We start from the raw sequence: 19,868 nt of genomic DNA on the forward strand, positions 1-19,868 counted from the left end.
ATTCTTCCGAAATAAATTTGAATATGGTATCTAAATGAAGAAAAGTATTAGTGCAGAGCTGGGGCCAGGGTTAGGGTTGGGGTTTGGGTTAGTTTAGGGGTTAAATTTGGGTTAGGATTAGGGTTGGGAATAGGGGTTGGGGTTGGGGCTGGGTTGGGGCTAGGGTTAGTTTAAGTGTTAAAATAGGGTCAGGGTTGGGGTTTGGGTTATTTTAAGGGTTGCATTAGGGTTAGGGCTAGGGTTGGGTGTGGGGGGGTGGAATGGGGGGGACCCCCAATATACACAAAAACTTTAAAACGTAACAAGGGGCTGGCCAGTGCTGATATTCCAGCACTGGACAGCTCCATGTAACGTTTTAAAGTTACAAAACAAGCATTGAAATGCTACTTTTAACATGTAAAAGTGCATTTCTGTTGAAACCAGTCGATGTCTATTGTCGACGGATTGGTTTCGATATACTTTTGCATGTTAAGTATAGCTTGTCAAAGCTTTTGTTTTCGAAACTTTTGTTTCGAAGCTTTAGTGAGTAGAAACTTTTGTTTCAAAAGAATCACTATAAACCAATGGGGTGAGCTTGTGTTCTCAAGTTTTCAGGTCTTTACCTTACCTTCCAGTGAATATTTGGCCTTTACATTTGTGCTCTTAGCTGTTGCTGTTAAGACATAAACCTTCTACAGTAAAATGACAGCCACCTCTGGCTTCAGCAGCACATTGCACTCTATTGCCAATTGACCATGGGACATTGAGTCCTTGATGTCTTATTTTCTAAAACTGAAGGATTTGAAGACCATATTAATGCTACTGTGAAAAACCAAAAACACTGTGGAATGAATTGTCCTTATGTTCTCCTCTTTGCAGCTGCCATTGATGACGATGTGGTGCGCTATCAGTACGTGAAGAAAAAAGGATATGTCCGCCTGCACACAACCAAAGGGGACGTGAACCTGGAACTGCACTGTGACAAGGTAACATAATGGAGGGTCTATACCTTTTCACTGTGTGTGGAACACTACTAGGGGCCTTGTACCACAGGGTCGGTTCCTGCACAGAGTATGGAATGTCTAGCTGCACTGCCATGAGGTACATGGTGCAGGCTTGGTGCCTTATGTTATTTTACTGGACTTTATATCACACACTGCTGCCATTTGCATGGTCTCCAAGTGCCCTGGTGGATCTAAAACCGAGTCGGAGTTTGGCGCGGTTGGGTTAGGAGCAGAGGAGCAGAGGAGGAGGAGGAGGAGAAGGAGGCAGAACATTCTACATTACTTTGATGTTGTGTTGATGCCCATGGGCCAGAAGTACCCATAGCTCGGCATGAGTATTTGTTCCTTTGAGTTTTGTCTGAGGTACTGTTGCTTTTGTTTCTTGAGCAGTTCTTTGTGTGCTTTAGGGGAGGCATGGTGTCAAAGGTATGATACAGACACAATAAGTACAATTTTAAACCTTTTATTGATGTTTCTGGGGTTGGAAAACTCTTACTCTGTCCTGTAAGATGGGAGTAGTCTTGGCAATCAACCGGTAATCAAAACAGTCCTAGTGGAGTCCGTCAAATCAAAATGACATATGCTAATAAAACCTAATGCCTGCCCTATCTCTTGTACAAAAAGTGTATAAAGGAGAAATGTATGCAAAGGAAAAAATAGGTGTTGAAAATAATGTCTGAATCAGCACTCCTCCCCACGTTAGACCACACGTAGTAAGGTGATCCCTGTAGACAGATTGACGGACTCAGGCTTGGCTTTTCAACACAATAAACCGTTCCAAAACATTGTTCGAGGCCCGCCTGCCCTTCCACGTTAAAGTCTCTTTCTACTTCCAAATAATGTTTCAGTAAAAAGTTCATGTAGGTCCCCCTCTGTCGGGCTCAGTCCTCTTCAAACACAGTTCAACAAAACTTACAAGGGGACTCACTTCCCCAAGCTTCTTACACTTCGGGTCTTGAAGCACTTTCGAATGTTGAAGACTTTTGAATATGCGTGGCTTTCTGTACAGACCTCCGCAGGACCACTTGGACTCAAAGTTACACTTTCACTCTCCCCTTCTCTAGGATTTAATTTTGCTTACTTCACTTTTGCATATCATTCGCTTTATCCTTACAAACAATGCACCTTTCACAGAGTGGGGTACTTCCTTTCACCGGACCACTCTGTTACTCAGTGTCGCTGATTGCACTGCTGTCCTCACTTCACAGGTCTGCCTTTCTTTGCGTCCCATCCACACGCGTGCAGCCTTCACTTGTGATATTGTGTTGCCACTTCAAACTTTCTTTAACACACACCGGTCTCTTAAGTCGCTTGCCATCTCACCGGCTGTGTGCGTTTCTTTCTTGTTTTTCGATTTTCTATTCACAAGTCATGGTTGGTACCACAGGCTTGGCCTTAGCTCCCCAAATCTGCCATTCACCCGGGAGGGTTGCTGGCTTCCTTGGAACACAATGCAGTTTTCTGATGTGGGATCTGACCTTCTCCACGTGTCTTTTGTGGCTTGTTGGAGGCAACGACCTCCAGTAGGGAACTCTTAGGGTTTTCGAACCTCTGCTCTCCTCCCTTGGTCCGTCGCTCTGCTCCAGTAGGTTTGCCTTTGCATCAGAAGTTCTGCTCATACTCTTGTTTCGTCTTGCTCAGAGTGTGTCTCTAGGTTCTGCCTTTTAGCCGTGTGAGAAGAGCTAATTGGTATCCAGGGTATGCACGATTAGCGTGACATGTCCAGTACAATATGTGAGAGTTAGTCTTGTTTCTGTCACCCTCTTACTCAGCCCAGTGTTTGTGTAAAAAGGGGGGGGCTGCCTTTGGGAAGTGGTGGGCTGCCTTAGACCTACTCACTGAAAACCCCTCACCCAGAGGATCCTCCTGCACTGGTCCACCCTCGGAGTCTGGCTCCAAAGGCGATGGCCGTGCCCTGGCTCCTTGAGCGATCCCCGGGGACTAGCAGGTGAAATACCCTCTGGTTTCTCACATTGCCTGTAGTGCTAGGATTCATTGGCTATGTGATGTTATGTAAGTTACCTTCAGATGAGTAGCATTTGACGCATGATTGGAGGCACTTGCAGTATATTTGGTATGCGTTTGTTGTTGTGAGTGATAATGTAGAAAATTAGGTTTAATATGGGGATTAGCGAAGGGCAACGTAGGGCGCATCAGGTGTGTTGGTGGAATATTTCTGTGTCCCAACCTTCAACCATCAATCTGCAGTTATGAATTTGTCATCCTGAGTGGGGCAGGTATGGCCAGATGTGGTTCCCGAGCTTGCTGTGCCAAATGAGGAGGGGATGTGGCCTACCAGCTTGGACTGGACTGCCTCTTTTGGGATCGTATCGGGCCAGATTTTTGCATATGGGCTTTTCCCTTTATAATGTCATCAGAGGCTGAAAAACCATGGTCTGATGGGTTTCTCAAAGCAATTGCCAGTGGTTAAGATTAATTCATAACCGTACAGCCATCAACCTTCAGTATTGCAGATTGCTGGGTGGGTGCCAAGGTCACGCTGGTGTTAAAAAGCTAGGAATTCAAGGTCTTAATGAAAGTCAAGTTATCTTTGACTGGGTGAAATCCCTTGGGTAAGAAGTAAAGTTTCCCCTCCATTTTCAAGAAAGCTATTAATCCATATCCTTTCGCTGTTTTTGTGAATTATGTAGTGTGACGAATCTAGTCAATTCGCCCCTTCTCCCCAGAATGGGATCCACCCCCCCTGTGAGTCTAGGGAGGTTATCCCGATCCGCAATACCCTCCCTACGGGTCTGGGCAATTTGGACCTCACTATGGGAGTGACTCCCCCCTTCAGGGACAAGGACTCCCAGTTCGATAAGGACCTCCCTGATGTAATGCATTGTTTGTGCATATGGGACTGGACAACCTAATTGTATTCCTGTTTTGACTACCCCAAGCCGTGGCAGCCCTTCAGTCTTGTTGGCTGCAGGCAATGCTGGATGTCTACATCCCGCCCCAGGAAAGACGCTTAATACCAACTCAGTCTTTCTGCTCCACCCGGAAGCTACATCAGACTAGAACCAAGTCTGGACTTGCCTGGGGTCATGCATCAGCGGTTGCTGCGGTGTGTAGTAGATCACAATTATAGGGGAGGGTCAAGATGATCCTCCTTAATCATGGGGCTACCACATATCGAGTCAAGGAAGTGGAGGCTATAGCGCAAGGGATTCTTGAAAAAGCCCCATCCTAATTCCTCAAGAGGTAAACACCCTGATAGAAACAGAACGGGTGCCAATGGGGTTTGGAGAAGCCAGCATCTCAAGAGAAGAGGAAATGGATGGCATCTCCCCGCTACCTGATCTTGCCTTCACCCAAAGAAATGATTCAGCCTTTACGAAAGCCTTTGCAAAGGGAACGTCAGAAGGGTGAGGATGTAGGCAAGTTGGTCCTTCTTTCCTTTCTAAAGAAGGGATTATTATATCGAGGGGACGTGAGAAAAGATGGCCTTCACTGAACCCAACTGGTGATTCCTTGTAGCCATCGCTGGATAGTAGAAGAACTAGCCCATTCCCATTTAACAATAGGAAATGGGGAAAGACCCAGAACAGGTCATATCACTGTTTTACTGGCCGGGGATGTTCGCAGATGTAAAAACATATGTCTCCACTTCCAAGTCTGCCAGAAGATCGCAGTCACTACAATTCCCCAGGCCCCACTACAACCCCTTCCCATCATCTTTATCCCACCCCTCCAAAAACAGATGGTCTTATGCAGAGGTTTAATAAAACCTTAAAAATAATTCTCTGCAAATTAGTGGAGCTGGGCAGAACTGCGATGTTATGATTCCCATGGCTCTCTATGCGGTACGAACCTCTGGCCTTTCTAGGGTGTTCTTCTTTTGAACTATTATATGGGCGAGAACCTCCAGACGTGCTGGACGTGTTAAGAGAACTGGGAGGAGAAGGAGGAGCCCATTCTAACCATTTCCCAAACCGCTCACAAATTAAAAACCCATATGTCTCCTGTTAGGGGAAATTATAAAACCGTCTGGTAGTGCCCAACAACATCAGAAGACCCTACATGACAGAGCCGTTGTAACCCGGTCTTTCTAATTTCCTCGAGAAAAAGGGCCCTTTGAATTATGTCGGGGCACAACCAGACAGACACTAGAAAACCCAAATTTACCATGTTAACTTATTTAAAGAATAGAAGGTTAACCTGATAGGGGTCGACTACTGCAACCATGCACACCTTCCTCACAGGTCAAGTCCTAGAAAATCAGTTGGTTCCTCGACGTTTACCACCCTACCAACAAGATTATCTGCATGATATCCTAGATCAATTCCCAGAGGTCTTATTGTAACAACCAAGGAGAGTACAGAATTGCTTTCATTATATTAGGACCCAGGCCAGGCAAGCAGTAAATCAAAACCATACTGGATCCCAGAGGCAAGAAGGAATTCTCCAAGCTAACCTCATTGAGCCCTCAGAGAGCCTGTGGTCCTTCCCTATAGTGTTGGTGGCATAACCGACGAGTTGAAGGTTATGTATTGACTTCAGAAAGCTGAACTCCAACTCTTAGTTCGATAACTACCCAATGCCACGCATTGACAAATTCACTGAGATGTTGGGGTCGTCCAAATACATTTCCACCTTTTACTTAACCAAAGGATACTGGCAGGTACCCCTAAACTCCTCCGATGAGGGAAAAACATCTTTCTCCAACTCGTATTGGCTCTTTCAGTTCAAGGTCCTCCCCTTTGGTTTACGGGGCTCCTGTCACCTACCAGATGTCAATGGACAAGATTCTTCGACCCTACGCTAGCTCCTCGGGAGTATATGTAGATGGAATCATCTACAGTAAGACATGGCCCGAACACAAGCACACAAGCTCTAAGGAGAACGGGTTTAATAGCTAACCCGAAGAAGTGTCATCTATCCCAGGCGGCTGTGAAGTACTAAGGCAACTTTGTGGGAAACAGACTGATTAAACCCCATGTGGCGAGTAAAAGCGCAGTACAAGAAATACTGGTACCAAAAACCAAGATGGACCTTCAATCTTTCCTCGGATTGACCGGCTGCTATTGACGGTTCATACCAAATTATTCCTCCTTGGCCAACAATCTAACCGACAAGCTGAAGAACTCGCATCCCCAAAAGCTTGTCTGTGGAAAAGAGGACAAACAAAGCCTCAAGGGTCTGAAGCAAAGCTTCTGTTGGGAACCAATCTTAAAGATGCCTGATTTTAATCTGAAGTTCATGCTACAAACTGATGCCTTCAAGGTCGGATTGGGATCCGTGCTATCTCAAGAACACGATGGCATGGAACACCCGATTTTGTACACAAGCCAGAAGTTATTTCTCAGAGAACAGTTTTATGCCACTGTTGAACTGGAAGCCCTAGACATCAAGTGGGAAATCCTCAACCTACAATGTTATTTGACAGGAAGGAAGTTCTGGCTTGTGACCGATCACTCCCTGCTGACTTGGATGAGCCTGAAGAAAGACTTCAACGCTTGAGTCATGAGATGGTTTTTCTTGGTAGAACATCGAAAAGGAAAAGAGCAAGGCAGTGGGGACTCTCTAAGTCAGTTCCCACCTACAAATCAACCAGGAGCCTCACATTTAACAGGATATGTGACGAATCTGGTCAATTTGTCTCTTCTCCCCAAAGGGGAACCACCTCCTTTGAGGCTAGGGAGGTGAGCCTGCTCCCCAAGACCCTCCCTTGTGGTCTGAGCAATTGGGAAGTCACTGGGAGCAACACCCCTCTCTGGGACATGGACTCCTACATTATCTGGCTATATGGGATTGGTACAACCTAATTGTATTCCTATTTTGACTAACCCAACCCGTATCAGCCCTTCCATCCCGTTGGCTGCATGCAATGTTGAATTTCATTCAAGCATCAAAGACACAGAAAGACGACGTACCTTTGTTGTGTGTGATGATTTGTGAGAGGAAATGTGAAAGGAGAGAAGGAAACTCCTACAAAGGGGATATGATAACTATGCAGAGGCGAGCCCTCTGGATGAGACATCCTGAAGCGGCAGAACCACGTTGCAGCATGGAGAATGAGGCCAACGCTAGCCGGATGCTGGAAGGCTGGCATTTTCTCTGACCGTACAGGAAGAGGCGGGAACGGAGAGGTACCCGCCTCCACTGGTGGAGCTACCACAGACAGGCTGCAGTGTGCTTGGAGCCCATTAACAGACGCAGAGACCAGCTCGCTGGGGAGAGCCTGGAAGCCTGAGCTCCACGCACAGAGGACAATCGCTGCAAAGACCAGCAACAACCAGTAGACTACCTCTCCCCCAGACTGCTCCTAAGAAGTACGGATGCTTCCAATCCAGGCTGGGAGAGCCGATGTAGTTATGGGTACCTTAAAAAGCCGAGCGGGCAAGCGCCCTATGTGAGCCAGACTGGCAGAGATATGACTATTTTTTGTCAAGGTTGGGGAAACCTTAGAATTCCTGAGTGGGCAAGTGCCCTGTGTCAACTATGTGCATTGACAGAAAACAAGTTTGTTAGAACAGCCGTAGGACTGTGGGGTGTTCCTGAAGTATAAAGAGCGTAATAGAGAACTGTGACAACACAGACCCTGGAGAGGTCTTGAAAGCAACCCGTTTATTCCCGAGGAAGAGGACACTATAAGGAGGAACTTTTTGTTTGGACTTAGTCTCGATTCTAAGAAGGTGTCGCTCTGCATTGAAGTTCCTTAGTGAGGTACATACTGTTTGCATGGTCGATACTAGACAGGACTAAAGATATAAGGGAAGGGGAGGAAGGGAATGTTCCACCTGATTGAAACATTTCTTAACCAATGCATTCATTTTTGTTTCCAGAATAAGTTATTTGTCCATGAGATTTCTTGGTTCTGGATCACTTTTGCAGTTTTTGGGCATGTGCCCTTTTCTCTGGGCCAGTGCATTGCTTGCGGTTTGTGGTGCAGAAGGGTGAGGAACAATGTGGTCCATCTTGGTCAGGTTTAATTTAAGATGGTTCCAGGTCATTCAGCCATTCATTTAAGCAAGGCTATTGGTGAGGGAGGTGTCTGCATCCTTGTTGCTGGTCACATTGAAAAGGATTTGCTTGTCATCCGCTTAGATGTGGCAGGTAAAATCAATTACTTTTAATGAACCTGAGTTGGGGCCCTGTTAATGATTAAAAGTAGAGTTTAAAGGCTTGATCCTTGCGGTACACCACACGTTATGCTTCATGAGTTTGAACTAAAGGGGTGCAGTCATTGCATTTTCATCTGTCGGTGAGAAAGGCGCTTGGCCATGGTTGCGCAGTGTTGCTCAGTCTAGTTTCTTCCAGCTTCTTCATGACCGACATTTGGTTAACCATGCCCAAAGCTTCTAAGATGTCCATGAGTATTTGATCCGTGGTTATGTTGGTGTCGATATTGATTTTTAAGATCATCACACATGAAAAGAAGTGCAGATTCCGTTCTTCTTGTTGGCCTAAATCATTCATGTGAGTTATCCAGTATGTTGGACTCCACGTGGGCCAAAATATAACTGTAAACTTAGCTTTGAAATACTTTGGGTATAGAATATTGTACATTTGTCAGTTTCTGTGGTTGTCCAGGTTTCCAGTAGTGCTTTTGAGACATGGTTTTACATAGGCAGTTTTAGTGCAATATAGTTTCCAGTGAGCAATTCTTAGAGTTCACTGTAGAAATATGCTTGCCTTTCATTGCTAAGGGGGCCTTTGTGTATGTCCAGCGGTCTAGGATCTGTTGGCGAGCCATCTTGGTTTCTTTCCTTTACGGGTTTAGAGAAGTCTATTTTGGAGACGGCTTTGAGTCGGGTGAGCTTTGCATTTGTTTGGGAGGTGTCATTCATTGTTCAGAAGGATATCGTTCCTGTAGATTCGAGCTGAATGCTAAATGTTTGTCAGTCTGTTACTGAAGTTTTTGGAGATGTTGTTGTGAAGTTCTTGAGGTGTAGGGGTAAGGTTGCAGTAAGTCTGATTTCTCATTTCCTTGATGATTGTGGACAGTTCTTTCTGAGGAGCAATTTCTTGTCCTTTGAGGATTGCTGCTTGATGGTGCCGGTTTTGTGGCTGCTGTGTTGTTTATTGTCCTGGTTGTAGTGTTTCTTCCAAGCTTGTCCTAGTTTCCAATTGGTTTTCCTCGGGGTTCCCTTCAGCGTCTTTTTTTATCTAATGGGGTGAATTGTTTCATAGGTGTACGGTGTCCTGGGCTATATTTAGTAGTCCATTTGTGGAGCAGCTCTGCTTCTTCCTTCGAAATCCAGTGATCTACTGGTGAAATCCTAGGGTATGCATCATTAGAGTGGCAGGTGTGAGAAACCTGAGGGTATCCTCACTACTCCCCCTGGATACTCTTCTCGGGTGGCCAGGTAAAGACCATCACTTTTGGATACTGACCCTGGGGGTTGTGACGCGAGGGAGGATCACCTGGGTGGAAGGTCCTTGGGGATTGGGAGTGGGGTACCCACAGGCAAAACATGGTATACCCCTTTTCCCTCTGAAACCCAACCTAACCCTCACCTGCCCTTATTGACTACTGGAAGACATCTCCCCTAGAGGCGACTAGGAGTGGTGAACACCAATAGGTATTTTCTCCACTCTGGTACTGGGATGAGGATGAAGACGGCGATTGGGTAGAAGGCCAGGACCCATACGGACACATAAGGGTCCAGGCCACCAATCTCAGTGACTGTGGGGTTTAGTACGGGAGGGAGTTGGGGAAGGAGGAGGTGAAGAGGACATTCTTGAGGAACTTCCTGAATTTGAGGAGATCCGGCTCAAGATGGAGAGGAAGGGGAGGCTGTTCCAGAGGAAGGAGCCAGCTGAGGAATGAGATCGGTCACCAGCTCGCTGATATCAAGGTGCACTCCCCCACCGCCGGAATCCCAAATACCTGTGTGTATTGATCTTCTGTGATCCAAGTTACCCTCAGTTCTAGCGCTCCACTGTTCTGATGCAGTATGGTTCAGAAGCTCACCTCCAACCCCTAGTCCGAGGATGAAGACTCAGCCAGAAGCCAGGAGTCCTCTCCAAGCACCACAGGAAGGACCACCCACGATATTATTGTGGTGCCAGAACAGTGCAAGCACTGACGTGGGTGCCCCAGAAAGTTACAAATAATATAGACTGGAAGAAGCAAGAGAGTAAGAACAAAGAGGAGGAGCCAGGAGGAGGCAACAGACAGGCTGGGAACAGGGAAGCAGAGGGCTGACTTTAGGAAGCAGGTAAACATTGCCTTATATTGCCTTCACATCACAAAGAGGCTTAGCAACATCCTCTTGGTTGCCATGGCAACAAACACAGAGCCCATGCTCTGAAACCAGCTGCTAGTCTCCCACTCATGCACCAAGTGCGCAAGAGGGCAGCACCCAGGGGATGGAGCCCGGGAGGGAAACACAGGTCGACATGGACCTCAAGGGAGACGGGCCCGTAAGCGTCATGGAACCCTCCATGAAAGGTGAGCACAGCGCTTTAAGGGGGAGTCACCGTTACATGCCGCCCACCCCAAAGACCAGGTTGAGCACCGGGTTTCCAAGGGCAGAGCAGGAAGAAGCGGTGAATCAACCGAGGGGCGTGGACACCAGAGGTAGGTTTCAATGAGTTGTCACAAACTGCGTATCCCTTCCAAGAGATCAGGAAATTCAAGCGGCCACGTTGAATGAACCAGACAATAGAACTGGAGCAGGGCGAGGACAAGGCAGTTGAAAGCGATCCGGATGATGCTGTTTCAACAGGGATACGTGAAAGACAGGGTGTATTTTCCAAGAGGTAGGTAGTGCAAGATGAAAAGCAACCGTGAAATCTGAAACGGACTAACAAAATGGGAAGCCATTTTTCTGTGGAATGTTCTGCTAAGGCAGGTTCTCTGACGAGAGCCAAACCAAGTCCCCTGGCACAAAGGCAGGTTTCACTGAATGTCGTTTATTAGAAGCTGTCTTGTAAGCAGCTTTCACAGCAGCAAGATGTCCGGACACCATCTGATGTACGTCCTGCAGTTGAACGAAGTTGTTACTGGACAACCCAGGGCAGGGAGCCACTGCATGAGCAGGCAAGACTTCAGGATGAAATCCCATATAGCAAAAATAGGGGCTAACCCCAGTCGCAGTGTGGACAGTGTTATAAGCCACAGCAGCCATCGGAAGGTTGGTACTCCAATCGGTCTGCATACCACATGTGAAGCATCGTAGGTACATCTCCAGGGTCTGGTTAGTGTTCTCCAACTGACCGTTGGTTTGGGGGTTTTAGCCAGAACTGAAGGCCGCAGTGATCCCTATGAGTCTGCACAAAGATGTCCAGAAACGTGACCTGAAGTGAGAACCACGGTCGGAAACTATCTTCTTGCGAAGCCCATGCAAATGGAAAATGTGCTGAAAAAAGACTCCGGCCAGGAGTGCTGCCGCCGGATGTGCTGACAACGGCACAAAGTGGGCCATCTTGGGGTAGCAATCCACCACTCCAAAAATGCATGTGTACCCAGAGGACAATGGCAGGTCAAAGATGAAGTCCACCAAAACAGTATGCCATGGACAAGGAGGGACCTCCAAGGGCTGCAGAAGTTCTATTGGGCGTTTGTGGTCAGATTTCATCTGGGCACAGATGGAACAGGACTGCACGTATTTCTTGATGTGCCTCCGTACGTCTGGCCAACCAGATCTGGTGCTGAATCAATTCTACAGTAGCACCTCTGTGTCAGGCTGCTTTAGAGTCCTGCATCTGTGACAGTAAGAGCTGCTGTAATTCGGGTGTTGGAATGTACAAACGTTGGTTGTAAAAGAACAGACCGTCTCTCATGCAGGCATCAGTGGAAAGCAGTAAATCGGGGATCCATGGATCATGAGTGGTGGCCGTTTGGACTCTGTCCAACAGAGGTCGTACAGCAGCAAGAAAATGCTTCACAGGCGATGACACAAATCCCGGGTTCTTTCTTACTCCTACGTCCCGTCACCTTTCCTCCATACTTTTGGGACATTCCGTCCTGTGGGATGGGACCGAAGCACTTTTTGTAAAAAAGCATCAAGTTGAAAAATGTGTCCTTCTCTTTTTACATGGGGTACCGCATGCGGCCGTAACCCAGCGCTGCCCCGCGCATCGGCCTTCAGTCCTTTTCTCCGCGCGGTTGGGGCTGGATGCACTTGCATCACCGGGAAGACCTTTTTCATTTCCTGTTGTCCTTCTCTCCTGCTCTGGTTCTGCGGTTGCGTAGTCCTCTGTCTATGCTAGATCGTTTGGGATTTGTCGCTTGTTCCTCAGATCCCCCATTCTCTCTGTTTGGAGTGTCTGGGACCGGATCACCTTTGGGACTTGTGTTTCTACTGCGACTCCCTTTCGGTCCGGGCACTTCAGCGTCGTCTTTGTTGGTGGGAGGAGATCTTCCAGAGTTCCTCCATTGCATTTTCAACTCTTCATTGACGGAAAGAAGAGCTGCCCGGTAAGTTCCTTACTTTTCAGGGCACCCCAGCCGGGGGACTCCTTCCCGGGGTCCTCCAGGTCCTGGAGCGGCTTCAAAAGCTCTGCTACCAGGGTTTCTCCTGAGGTGCCTCGCAGGTCTAATAGGCGTACCAGGGTTTTCTCCGAGGGTTCCTGCGTGGAGCCTGCCGATACCAGATCACGATCCGAGGTTCACCAATCAGGTGCTAAAAGTCAGCCCAGTCGTGCTGAGGTGTTGGGTAACGGAGTTCGCTCCAAGGTCTCCTTGTTTGGAGCTTCCCATACAGACACCAGGGTGCGCCCTGAGGCCTCTGTTAAGGCTTTCTGTACCGAACCACTGTTTGAGGCCCCTCTCGGGGGAGCTACAAAGACCGGACTCTGTGCCGAGATTCCTCTTATCGCGGCTAAGGTGTGTACCGACAGAACTGAGAGACCTGTTAATGTCTTGTCTGTGAGGTGGTTCCTCAACTTTCCCGCACTTGCGGTGTTACCGGTTCTGTTGAGGGGGCACAGGGAGAGGTTGTTGACCAACAAAAAGACCCAAAAAAAAAAGTGGTCCAATTGGAAAAGGTCAAATATTTTCGATCAAGAAGACCTAAACTGAATGATCAAAGCGTGTAGATTGCATGCCTGTACAGTTGGTGTAGAGTGGTCAAAGCGTGTACGTTGCATGACTGCACAGTCAGTGTAGAAGTGGGCAATGCTAAATGCTCCTGTGAATGAGCGCATACCTGTGTGCACATTTTTCTAGTACTTAAAAGGAAGTATGGAAATTAGTGAGCGGTTGCATGATGGCTAGAGCGAACCAACTGTCAGACGTGGCAAATTCAGTGTACCCCTAGGAGAATAGAAGTCTGTATGGGCTGCCCCTCAGCAGTCAGGCGCAGGAACTAGCAGGGAGGGGAATGCCTGCAGGGTAGGGAAGAAGTAAGCTCCGGGGTCACAGGCCATGTTCCTAAACTAGGAGGCGCAGGAACTATCAGGGCGGGAAATGCCTGCAGGGTAGGGAAGAAGTAAGCTCCGGGGTCACAGGCCATGTTCCTAAACTAGGAGGCGCAGGAACTATCAGGGCGGGAAATGCCTGCAGGATAGGGGTGAAGTAGACTCCGGGGGTCACATGCCATGTTCCCACACAGGAGGCGCAGGACCTGTCAGGGCGGGGAATGCCTGCAGGGTAGGGGTGAAGTAGGCTCTGGGTCATAGGCCATGTTCACTGATGAGGCTCAACAAGGCTGAAACACTTATAGTTGGTTTCTGTTGGTTCTCTTGTTCAGAAGGGAATTGCCATAGCACTTCGGTGCTGGACTGCCCATGTGGGCGGGACAAAGACTGATATGCAAATGGATATTTCGCATCTGTGAAAGGTACAGTGAGCAAAAAGCAGATTGCTGCAAACTCTCAAAGTGGTTAAAAACTACTGAACAGGTTATCATGCCGTGTTCTTTCGAGAGAAGAGCGCCTGCTACCTTTTTTGCATGGTTCTAATCTAGGAGGTGCAGGAATCAGGGCAGGGAATGCCTGCAGGATAGGGGTGAAGTAGGCTCCAGGTCAAAGGCCATGTTCCTAAAGTAGGAAATGCAGGAACTATATGGGCAGGGAATGCCTGCAGGGTAGGGATGAAGTAGACTCTGGGGTCACAGGCCATGTTCCTAAACTAGGAGGCGCAGGAACTATCAGGATGGGGAATGCCAAGTAGGCTCTGTGGTCACAGGCGATGTTCCTAAACTAGGAGGCGCAGGAACTATTATGGCGGGGAATGCCTGCAGAGTATGTTAATGTTAAAGGACATTTGTATCGCGTACTATCACCACCGGAGTGGTCCCCTGGCGCTCTGGCGGCTCTGAAAAAGGAGGGGAGGTTGAGTTAGTGGGAGGAAGCAGGAAAAGTGCAAGAGATCAGTGATGTGCTGTTGGCGGCCTCAGCCCGGTGGGTCCGTTGGCTGGGCGTGGGGTGTTAGCGGCCGGTAGTCGTGTACTGCTGTGCGAGTCTGTGCCTTTTTGTTTTGTTGTTGCAATTTAGTGAAGTTTGTGCGGTTTGTTGTGCTGTAGGTTTGGTTGTGTTTGGTTTGGAGTTTGAGAGGTGTATGCAGAGCGGAAATTGTTAGTGGAGTTAGCTAGTTGGCATCTCTATCCTGCATTGAAGCGCTAGGCTTGCGTAGTCTCCCCTGATTCGGCTCTGTCCTGATCTGGGTCCATCTGACATTTCCAGGTTCCTTACTTCTCTGGCCCCCACCTCTATCCGGCTCGCTCATATCCCCCCCTGTCCTCCCTTCATACTCCTGTGGCCAGTCGATGTCCAGAAGTCAGGCTGTGTGGTGAATTGCCAATATCTCGACAATTCCACAACGCTGTGGCATCTTGGTGGTAACTAAGGGGCGGGTGGCAATGTTAGGTGGGATTGGCTGGGGTAGTTGGCTCGGTCTCCGTGGGCGTCGCCTGTGTTCCAGTCTATCAGGTGTCACCCGTCAAGGTGCCGTGGGAGTTTCCTTTTCATCTCTGGGGCTGTCTGTCCTTTTCAGTTTAGTCATCCTTTTTCTCTTTTTTTCAGTTTGAGTCTGAGGTGTTGAAGAGCCATGTTTTTAGTGATTTCCTAAATTTTAGGTGATCTTCGGTGTTTATTTCTTTTGGGGTGTTGTTCCAGGTTTTTGCAGCTAGGTGGTAGAAGGAGGTGCCTCCAAGTTTTTTCTTAAGGTATGGTTTGAGTTCCAGACGGACTTTGTTGCTTGATCAGAGGGGTCTTGTTGGTTTGTAGATTATTTTCTTTTGTAGGAATTCTGCTCCTTGTCCGCTGATTGCCCTGTGCGTTATGCACATTGTTTTGAAGGTGATGCGATGTTTTACTGGAAGCCAGTGTAGTGTTTTTAGGGCAGGAGTGATGTGGTCTCTTCTGGATAGTTTGGGGAGTAGTCTTGCTGCTGCATTTTGGATCCGTTGCAGTTTCTTCAGGAGGTATTCTGGTATTCCGAGGTAGAGGCTGTTAGCATGGTCGATTCTTGACATGATTAGGGCGACGATATTGAGTGTTTTGTGCGTGAAGGAGAGGAAAGGTAGAATTCTTCTTGCCGTGTGGAGGAGGAAGAAACATTTCTTCACTGTTGCATTTATTTGTGGTTCTAAGGTTAGGGTGTTGTCCATTAGGACTCCTAGATTTTTTACTACCTTCGATGATGGTGCGTTTCCCATTTCCGTAGGCCATGGGATGGTGGTTTTGTTCTCTTGGTTTTTGGATACGATCATGATTTCTGTCTTTCCTGGGTTGATTTTCAGGTTGTTGGCATTCATCCAGTTTAAGATTTCTTTTAGACAATCAATTAGGGTTGGATGACCAGCATCGAAATCTTAGATTTTGTCGATGATTTGAGTATCATCTGCATAGTTGTCACATGTAATGTTGTTTTTTTTTTTAAGATTCTGATGACCGGAGTCTGGTAAATGTTGAAATATAGTGAGGATCCTTGTGGCACTCCACAGTCGTTAACTCATGGAGTGGATTTGAATGGTTTAATCCATAGCGTTGCTGTTCTTTCTGCTAGTAATGATTTGGTCCAGAGTAGTGCTGTGCCTGTTATGCCTATATCTTCTAGTCTTTTGGTCAGGGTGTCGTGGCTATCTGTGTCAAATGCTGCAGAGAGGTCGAGTAGAATAAGGGCTGAGGCAGTGCTTGAGTCTGCGTTAGTTTTTAGGTCGTCCCAGATGGATAGTAGTGCTGTTTCCGTTCCTCTTGCTGGTCTGAAACGGACTTGAGCTTGGTCCACCAGGTGGTGTTTTTCTACGTGTTCTTGGGTTATTTTATATACGTACGTTTCTAGAAGTTTTGCCGGGTAGGGGATGTTCGAGATGGGCCTGTAAGTTGGAGAGGTCTTCTACGTCGCCACTTGTGTTTTTCAGGAGTGGCTTGATGTATGCTGATTTGAAGATCCTTGGTACAGTCCCTATTGCTAATGATAGATTTAGAAGGTTTCTGTAGTGTTTTGCTGGCGTTCCTTGCGCGAGGATTGACTTGTAGATGTCTGGGGGACAGGGGTCCATGGGTGATCCAGCTTTCTTGCTTTGTTTTACCAGCATTGCGAATGCCTCTGCTATTTCAGGAAAGCTTTTGAGGCTGTGCTGTGGTTCCGTGTTAGGTTCGTTAGGTGGTATATTGTGGTTGGTTGGTCTCTTTTGTATGGTTTGTCGGATGTCAATGATTTTTTTTTTAAGTGGTCTGCCAGGTCGTTGCATAATTTTTCTGAGGGGGTTGGGGTGTTATCGCAGCCAGGTGGGTTTTTTATTTCTTTAATGACGCTGAACATTTCTTTTTCTGTGTTGGTGGCATTGGTGATTCTGTCATCGTAATCTCTTCTCTTCGCCTTTTGAATTTCCTTCTTGTATGCGCGGATTTGTTTCTGGAACAGTGTGTTTTTTTTCTGGGTTGTATTCTTTCCTCCATTCCAGTTCCATTTTTTTGTTCTCCTTTTCCATGGCGTTTAATAGTGGGGTGAACCATTTTGCCATTGCTCTTTTTTTTAGGTAGGTATGAAGTAGGCTCCGGGTCACAGGCCATATTCCTAAACGAGGAGGCGCAGGAACGAACAGGTCGGGGAATGCCAAGTAGGCTCAGGGTCACAGGCCGTGTTCCCGAACTAGGAGGCGCAGGAACTATCCGGCCGGGCAATGCCTGCAGGATGGGTGTGAAGTAGCACCCGGTCACAGGCCATGCTCCCACACTAGGAGGGCAAGAGCTATCGGGGCGGGGAATGCCTGCAGGATGGGGGTGAAGTAGCACCCGGTCACAGGCCATGTTCCCACACTAGGAGGCGCAGGAGCTATCGGGGCGGGGAATGCCTGCAGGATGGGGGTGAAGTAGGCTCCATGTAAAAGACCATGTTCCTAACCTAGGAGGTGCAGGAATCATCAAGGCAGGGAATGCCTGCAGGATGGGGGTGAAGCAGGCTCCGGGGTCACAGGCCATGTTCCTAACCTAGGAGGCGCAGGAGCTATCAGGGCGGGGAATGCCTGCAGGGTGGGGTGAAGTAGCACCCGGTCACAGGCCATGTTCCCACACTAGGAGGCGCAGGAGCTATCGGGGTGGGGAATGCCTGCAGGGTGGGGTGAAGTAGCACCCGGTCACAGGCCATGCCACACTAGGAGGCGCAGGAGCTATCGGGGCGGGGAATGCCTACAGGGTGGGGGTGACGTAGCATCCGGTCACAGGCCATGTTCCCACACTAGGAGGCGCAGGAGCTATCGGGGCGGGGAATGCCTGCAGGGTGGGGTGAAGTAGCACCCGGTCACAGGCCATGTTCCCACACTAGGAGGCGCCGGAGCTATCGGGGCGGGGAATGCTTGCAGGGTGGGGGTGAAGTAGCACCCGGTCACAGGCCATGTTCCCACACTAGGAGGCGCAGGAGCTATCGGGGAGGGGAATGCCTGCAGGGTGGGGGTGAAGTAGCACCCGGTCACAGGCCATGTTCCCACACTAGGAGGCGCAGGAGCTATCGGGGAGGGGAATGCCTGCAGGGTGGGGGTGAAGTAGCACCCGGTCACAGGCCATGTTCTCACACTAGGAGGCGCAGGAGCTATCGGGGCGGGGAATGCCTGCAGGGTGGGGTGAAGTAGCACCCGGTCACAGGCCATGTTCCCACATTAGGAGGCGCCGGAGCTATCGGGGCGGGGAATGCCTGCAGGGTGGGGTGAAGTAGCACCCGGTCACAGGCCATGTTCCCACATTAGGAGGCGCAGGAGCTATCGCCTGCAGGGTGGGGTGAAGTAGCACCCGGTCACAGGCCATGTTCCCACACTAGGAGGCGCAGGAGCTATCGCCTGCAGGGTGGGGTGAAGTAGCACCCGGTCACAGGCCATGCCACACTAGGAGGCGCAGGAGCTATCGGAGCGGGGAATGCCTACAGGGTGGGGGTGACGTAGCATCCGGTCACAGGCCATGTTCCCACATTAGGAGGCGCAGGAGCTATCGGGGCGGGGAATGCCTGCAGGGTGGGGGTGAAGTAGCACCCGGTCACAGGCCATGTTCCCACACTAGGAGGCGCAGGAGCTATCATGTTCCCACACTAGGAGGCGCGGGAGCTATCGGGGCGGGGAATGCCTGGTGGGTGGGGTGAAGTAGCACCCGGTCACAGGCCATGTTCCCACACTAGGAGGCGCAGGAGCTATCGGGGCGGGGAATGCCTGCAGGGTGGGGTGAAGTAGCACCCGGTCACAGGCCATGTTCCCACACTAGGAGGCGCAGGAGCCATCAGAGCGGGGAATGCCTGCAGGGTGGGGTGAAGTAGCACCCGGTCACAGGCCATGTGCCCACACTAGGAGGCGCAGGAGCTATCGGGCGGGGAATGCCTGCAGGGTGGGGTGAAGTAGCACCCGGTCACAGGCCATGTTCCCACACTAGGAGGCGCAGGAGCTATGGGGCGGGGAATGCCTGCAGGGTGGGGTGAAGTAGCACCCGGTCACAGGCCATGTTCCCACATTAGGAGGCGCAGGAGCTATCGGGGCGGGGAATGCCTGCAGGGTGGGGGTGAAGTAGCACCCGGTCACAGGCCATGTTCCCACACTAGGAGGCGCAGGAGCTATCGGGCGGGGAATGCCTGCAGGGTGGGGTGAAGTAGCACCCGGTCACAGGCCATGTTCCCACATTAGGAGGTGCAGGAGCTATCGGGGCGGGGAATGCCTGCAGGGTGGGGGTGAAGTAGCACCCGGTCACAGGCCATGTTCCCACACTAGGGGGCGCAGGAGCTATCGGGGCAGGGAATGCCTGCAGGGTGGGGTGAAGTAGCACCCGGTCACAGGCCATGTTCCCACACTAGGAGGCGCAGGAGCTATCGGGGCGGGGAATGCCTGCAGGGTGGGGTGAAGTAGCACCCGGTCACAGGCCATGTTACCACACTGGGAGGCGCAGGAGCTATCGGGGCGGGGAATGCCTGCAGGGAATGCCTGCAGGGTGGGGGTGAAGTAGCACCCGGTCACAGGCCATGTTCCCACATTAGGAGGCGCAGGAGCTATCGGGGCGGGGAATGCCTGCAGGGTGGGGGTGAAGTAGCACCCGGTCACAGGCCATGTTCCCACATTAGGAGGCGCAGGAGCTATCAGGGCGGGGAATGCCTGCAGGGTGGGGGTGAAGTAGCACCCGGTCACAGGCCATGTTCCCACACTAGGAGGCGCAGGAGCTATCGGGGCGGGGAATGCCTGCAGGGTGGGGTGAAGTAGCACCCGGTCACAGGCCATGTTCCCACACTAGGAGGCGCAGGAGCTATCGGGGCGGGGAATGCCTGCAGGGTGGGGTGAAGTAGCACCCGGTCACAGGCCATGTTCCCACACTAGGAGGCGCCGGAGCTATCGGGCGGGGAATGCCTGCAGGGTGGGGTGAAGTAGCACCCGGTCACAGGCCATGTTCCCACACTAGGAGGCGCAGGAGCTATCGGGGCGGGGAATGCCTGCAGGGTGGGGGTGAAGTAGCACCCGGTCACAGGCCATGTTCCCACATTAGGAGGCGCAGGAGCTATCAGGGCGGGGAATGCCTGCAGGG

The 19,868-nt window shown here is 49.9% G+C and overlaps 1 protein-coding gene across 1 annotated transcript in view; it reads left to right on the forward strand.

Moving 5' to 3' along the window:
* PPIL2 (peptidylprolyl isomerase like 2) overlaps positions 1-19,868 on the forward strand; it is a 737,332-nt gene that overhangs the window by 506,217 nt on the left and 211,247 nt on the right. The window contains exon 12 of the mRNA XM_069620060.1: positions 859-965. Within this exon, the coding sequence (XP_069476161.1) occupies positions 859-965 (107 nt within the window). The remainder of the gene's footprint in view (positions 1-858; positions 966-19,868) is intronic.

This window comes from Ambystoma mexicanum, chromosome 10 (genome assembly GCF_040938575.1).
Source record: "Ambystoma mexicanum isolate Mex_15411 chromosome 10, UKY_AmexF1_1, whole genome shotgun sequence".
Taxonomy (NCBI): Eukaryota; Metazoa; Chordata; class Amphibia; order Caudata; family Ambystomatidae; genus Ambystoma; species Ambystoma mexicanum.